This window comes from Pseudopodoces humilis, chromosome 4 (genome assembly GCF_049639895.1).
Source record: "Pseudopodoces humilis isolate 2021_Gansu_Grassland_sample_001 chromosome 4, ASM4963989v1, whole genome shotgun sequence".
In the NCBI taxonomy this organism is placed as follows: domain Eukaryota; kingdom Metazoa; phylum Chordata; class Aves; order Passeriformes; family Paridae; genus Pseudopodoces; species Pseudopodoces humilis.
In genome coordinates, this window is record NC_142203.1 from 29,636,297 (window position 1) to 29,642,306 (window position 6,010).

At 43.8% G+C, this 6,010-nt stretch overlaps 1 protein-coding gene across 1 annotated transcript in view; it reads left to right on the forward strand.

Moving 5' to 3' along the window:
* ELP1 (elongator acetyltransferase complex subunit 1) overlaps positions 1-6,010 on the forward strand; it is a 36,340-nt gene that overhangs the window by 24,517 nt on the left and 5,813 nt on the right. The window contains exons 29-35 of the mRNA XM_014258727.2: positions 410-472; positions 590-650; positions 1,249-1,362; positions 2,009-2,120; positions 3,255-3,382; positions 3,772-3,926; positions 4,929-5,007. Of these exons, the coding sequence (XP_014114202.2) occupies positions 410-472; positions 590-650; positions 1,249-1,362; positions 2,009-2,120; positions 3,255-3,382; positions 3,772-3,926; positions 4,929-5,007 (712 nt within the window). The remainder of the gene's footprint in view (positions 1-409; positions 473-589; positions 651-1,248; positions 1,363-2,008; positions 2,121-3,254; positions 3,383-3,771; positions 3,927-4,928; positions 5,008-6,010) is intronic.

Consider the following 6,010-nt stretch of genomic DNA (forward strand, 5'->3'; position numbering starts at 1 on the left):
TCTGTGCCCTGGGTTCCCTTGAGGAGGGCAGAGCAGGCCTGGGTGATGCAGTGAACAGGGTGGAGATAAATGCAGTGTCCCTGAGTTTTTCCCCTTGTGAAGCCGCCCACGCTTTGGTATGAAAAGCTTTTGTCTAGGAGAGCTGAAACATGAGGGCTGAAATAAGGAAGAGGGAATTCCAGAGGCATTTCCCCTTAGTGTGGGAGAAGCAACATAGTTTTGCTGAGTTGGCTTGTGGTTTTTGTTTTCTTGTTTGGGTTTTTATGTCAACACCTCAAAGCAGCTGGCATAGTAGTGTTTCCCTCTCTTGACTGAGATACTGCTGCATAGAAATACCCATCTGAGTAGCTCCTACCTGAACATGTATTACTAACATCAACAGCAACCCGTGGTCGCTCTTTTTTTCTAGGACTATGAGGAGGCTGTTCTCCTGCTCTTAGAAGGGGCTCTTTGGGAAGAGGCTTTGAGGCTGGTAAGACATTTCAGACCACAAGAACAGAAGTGGAAATACACCTTAAGAGTGCAAAAACAGAGGGATGTGATCTGGGTAAGATCCTTAAATAAAAATTCTCTTCTTTCCCTGATCCAGATTCACAAGTATAGTAGACTGGATATCTTAGAGACCAACTTAAAACCTGCTATTTTGGAAGGTGAGTCTGTACAAGAATCTAAGATTTCTCTGTGCTATAGAGGCTAAAGAATTTCTTTGATGGGTCTGTGGGAAGTCACAGCACTATGTATATATCACCATTCCAGTACTGGAAGGCGTATGGCAGGATACTTTGCTTCCACCTAATTGATGCTGCTCAGTTAGCTGCACTTGGCTGTCCTCAGTGCATCTTGAAGCCCTGCAGTGTCATGGGATCTTTTCAGCTTAGTCAGGCTCCTTTGGAGCTTTTCCAGACCTCACAGTCAAAAGCTGCAAAAGTGTCTGTGTCTGCACGTCCATGATGAAGCAAGACAGTCCTTGTTCCAGAGCACATGTGGCAGCAGAGCTATGGACCAGGAAAATGTCTACCTGTCCTGTAAGCTATGATAAGTAGCTTTTGTAAATAAAAAAAATATTTGATAGCTTTATTCTCCCTTCCACAAATAATGTTTTATTACTATTCCTTGTTCTTTCTTTTCATGCTTTATGAGCTGAGGGATTTTTTCTTTCTGGGCCTGTTGAAGGACTGTGCTTGTGTAAAAAATGCTTTTGTGTTTCTCTTGCACAAATGTTTCTGTTTTGATTTTCTTGATGATCAGCTCAGAGGAGTCAGCTGATCTTCCTAGATTCCCAGAAAACAGCATTTCTCCGCCATAAGAGTCGCCTACAAGTGGTGCGAGAGCTGAAGGGGAAGGCCTGTGAGAACCTGCAGGGTTAGTATTGAAGTGCATATGACTTTCTCCTGCATAAATAACTGTGATCATGTTTTCTGTGGTTTCTGTTTGCTCTGATGAAGCTGTGCTCTCCTTTAGCTTCAATGGGATCTACAGCAGTAAAATAGCACCTTTCTCAACCCCTCCTCACTCCATGAGTGTAGTTACTCTGTATTTTCAGCTCTTCCTTGGGTCACAGCATTCATGCAATGAAAATGCACCTGTAAGCTCTTCAAAATGACAGAGCATTGTCTCCATACTACCATCTTGGCTGTGTGAGACAGTGCTCAGAATGTCCTTCGTGCCAAGTACCTATAAACATATTCACCTGCCAGCTTACACAGGCTCAAGGAATTCCTCTGAAAACAGACTGCTTTGTCCTAGTCCAGACCTGCTGCACTGAGATTGTCATCCCTCTGATTGTGCTGTTCAATATCATGATCCCCACCAGGGCGGAGGAGTGGTGCTGTTCTCATAATTATTGTTTCTTCTTGTGTGTGGTGGCTCAGGGGAGTTGGGAGCTATAAGTTTCCAGAACACCAGCAGGTAGAATGAATCTGCCCAGCAAGCTACACAGATCAATCAGAAAGCTTGAAATAATTCTGACCTTTTTCCATACTGTGACAGTTGTTACCATGTTTTGCAGATTATGAAGTGCCAAATTGCCCAGAATTGGAGCTTTTCTCTGAAACCAGCAGTGTTGTGACAGCCAGTGACATGAACAGCAAATACTCACACAGCAATTCAAGAATATCAGCGTAGGTATCTGCCTTCAAATCAGGGAGTGACTGTTTTGGCATCAGCATTCAGGTGGTCAGCTTGCTCATACTTGACATGCTCCTCCTTGCAGCTGTGTGTGCCTTGGTGCTGCTTTAATTACAGGCATTTCATGGTTATTTTAACTCTCATTAGAAGGGAAAGAGCAGAAAAAGCCAGAAGCTACTAGTGCAACAGGAACTGGGTGCCTGGCAGAGGAGCTGAAACTCTGGGCGGGTTCTGGTTCCATGGGTGTTGGGCATATGGCCAGAATAGCTGGTTGTAGAAAGCTAGACACAGAGTACAGGCAGAGCCTCTCAAACATTAACAGCTTGTGCCCATATCTTGTGTTCTTTGGCCCAGGTTTCACACTTGGTGTGTGGGAGTTGCTACTAAATCTCATACCAATGTCTTCCCAAAGTGGTTGTGTGCATTGTTTTTGAGGGCTCTCAAGAACATGAGCTGCAGTGTGGGGTGGGGTGTAACAGGCTGGTGTAATCTGTGGGACCACTTCTGAATTCCCTGGTTGAATTGTGGAAAAATACAGTTGTGGAAAAAATGTGGACTTTTTAGACACTTTTTTTTTTTTGTGGACCAGATGTAAACAGAAGGAGAGTGCAGCCTTAGTATTCAGTGTCAGAGTGTGAAGATCACTTGGGAACATTATGCAACTAGGCCTGGTCTATTAATGAAGTTGCTTTCTTGTGATCATGGGTAGGAGTTGAGCAGGCTCTGGAAATGGCAGAAATTAAAATGTTCACAGCCAAGCACAGACCTTGGCCAGCAGTGTTTTAAGTGGATCTCAGCTTTGCCTGATAATGACTACTGCTTTGTGCTTGGATCAGCTCCTGCTTTGTGTTGTAGACATGCTTTAACCTTGCTGGAACATGGAGCAGTCCTTTTTGGAGGAGAGAAACGGCCTGACTCCTGTTTTGTGTTCCAGACCACTAAGGACATCGGTTGAGTAGCACTGAAAACATTGTCACTCACCTAAGGTTACATGCAGTCCTCCATCAGCTGGAGGAAGCAAAGATTTGAGTGACAAGTTTCATGTACACTGCTGATGTTCCTTCAGACTTAACCCTGCTAACAGCTAATCCTGTTGTGCACACTGTAACTGAACATGCTCTTTTCAGGCGATCCTCAAAGAACCGACGCAAGGCGGAGCGTAAGAGATACAGCCTGAAGGAGGGGAGTCCTTTTGAGGATATTGCCCTTCTGGAAGTCCTGGGAGAGAGTGTTCGTGCTGTTGAGACTGTGAAAGGTAGGACAATTGGTGATCTTAATCCATGCTGCAGCTTCTGAAGATGAGGACAGCTAAGGTGGTGTGCCCACTCTTGTTCTTACTGTATATGCTGGGGAGAAAAGCTGCCTGTTCCACACAGTCATCTGTGTTGGACCTTGGTTTAGTCAGCCTGCCTCTGTGCTCAAAATAACATGATCTCTCTGCATCTGAAGTTGGGAACAGAAAAAAGAAGCCTTCTCAGTGCCACTACAGATTTATCTTGTTTTTGTTCTCAGACACTGTAAGGGCTCAGTAGGAACAGAACCACTTCTGAATTGCTGCTTTCCTTCCTGATAGCAAAGAAATGCAGCTGTTGATTTATTATATCTGTCTTGATTGCTATTTATTGCTTCTTTTCCCACCTGCAGGAGAGATACACATCCTTCTGAAGCAGCTTGTGCTCTTTGGTTATGATGAGCAAGCTGGGGCACTGCAGAAAGTCCTGGAAGAGGTTTTGCAGTTGATGGAGACCTCAGTCTCAGAAATCTGGACTTCAGACCTGCAACAGAGCTCTGTCAGCCTGGTCTGTGCTCATCCACAATACCTGTCACACTCACTAGACAGTATCAAGTGTTTAGCTGTACTTTGCATTCTCCAGCAGACAGCCTGGAATCCTTCCATGGCTTTCAAAATCTGGGGCTTTTTTCTTTTAGAGGTTTAGTAGATATTCTGGACAGGACCTGCCAAGTCAGTACACTCTAGATGGATACAATATGTATAACCTACTGTGTTCCCTGCACTGAATGCCACATTGGATGTGATGAGGTCTTCTGAGGCTTGTCTTGTCCTAGTGGTGACTTGTTTTTGTAAGCTCCATCTTAAGCAATTTGTAGAATATGGAAACACTCCCTTCTTTTCTAGACCTAATGGTAGAAGTGTACTAGAGCAGTTGCTGTCCATCCTGGTCTTGTGAAGTGAAAAGCGACTGGATTAGTCAATTTAGTGTGAACCATATATCATAAGGAGTAAATTACAAAAGGAAGGGTTATTTCAGACTTCTAAGCTTCAGCTTGATGCAAAATAAGGAAATCGTAAGGGCTTTATTTATTTAGGGCTTTTTTACTTCCAGAGTAAAAAAGTCTTTAGTAAGTGGTTTCTGAGCATTTATGGTGAACACAAGGTGCTCCCCAATATCTTCTCCCTATCTGCTGATTAGCAGGACTTTTAAAGACAGATTAAAATTGTTCTGTTTGACAGGGAACAGAGACTCCCAAATGAACTTTAAATATTGATGGTGCTGTAATGAAATCAGTCCTGCTGAATCATGACAATTATGGTGCTGTGAAGAAGCTGGATAAGAATTCTGTGTCCCAAAAAGCTGTGTGAAAACAGTTCTGTCTTGCTGCCTATGTTAACTTTTCTGAGACATTACTGGGCTTTGATCACACTGATCACTCTTTGATCCTGTTCACTTTGTACTATGAGGTCTCCTGGTTTTGGACAATAATAGCAGAGTTTCCTTTGAGAGTATCTCTGCTTGTGCTTTGCTTTGTTCAGGTTGAAACATGGCTATTTCTTTTTACAGGTCTTGGGACCCAATTCAACTGCAAACAGCATTATGGCTGCCTATCAGCAGAAGAGGATGGTGCCTCCAGTTGTACAAGGTTAGCTGAGGCTCTGAGTTAAGTTTGGGTGTGAAATGTCAGGGAGGTTAGTGGGCTTGGAGTTTCTCCAAGCACTGTTACCTACCATGAGTTGTACCAGTTTCTCAGCTGTGGTGGTTCCTTGCTTTTCCTTAGGGTGTACCACCCTGGCTTGTGGCAAGTGAGCAGCTTTCTTAACAAAGTTGATTTTGCTCTGAATTTGTGTGCTAAAACTGTCTCAGTTTAAAACTGTCTTCTGTGCTAAAGTATCTCAACTGCTGCTGGGTTCCTGTGTGTGTAATGTCAGTCTGTTGTGAGGGAATTGAAAATATTATTTCCTAAGGAATGTGTTAAATAATTCTTCTTGTAACTTACCTGATGAATTTTTCTCTCTGGCTTTGGCAGTCAGGCCTGGCTCTTCACCAGACCAGGCTACAATCTGTCATATCACTTTGCCACCTTAAAGTCCTTGAAGTTAATACAAAATTAGGGCTGAGAAACCTAGCAAAGGGTGGTCCCAACTCCCCAGTCTTCTGTTTTCCCGCTAGTCCTACATCCTCTTTCCCTGCTAGTCCTGAAATTGCATGGGGAAATCCTCTGTTGAATCTATAGATGCAACCTGTCTAACAAAAAGAGCCAGCTCACTGTGGTGCATGATGGGCCAGTGACACGTGAATGAATGGAGTTCTGCTTAGTGCCACTAATGGTTGTGGCTTTGTGCCTGTACCTCCTTGTTCTGAATGTAACACTTAATGATTGAACAGGGACTTGGTGTGCCCAGAGGTTTCCTGGTGAAAGCAGGTTTTCTGAGGACACTCTCCTGTGCAGCCTGGTGATCAGTCATCATAGGGAAATGGTAGATATCTGTAGGAGAACATTTTAACAGAGCAAGGGCATGATACTTTAGTCAAAGCCTGTCTGCACAACCCAGCTTTCAACCCAGACAACATTTCCAAAGACAGTGTCCTTGGGACTTTCCTGCAGCAGTAAGAATGAGGAAAAACAATGATGATGTGTACAAGAA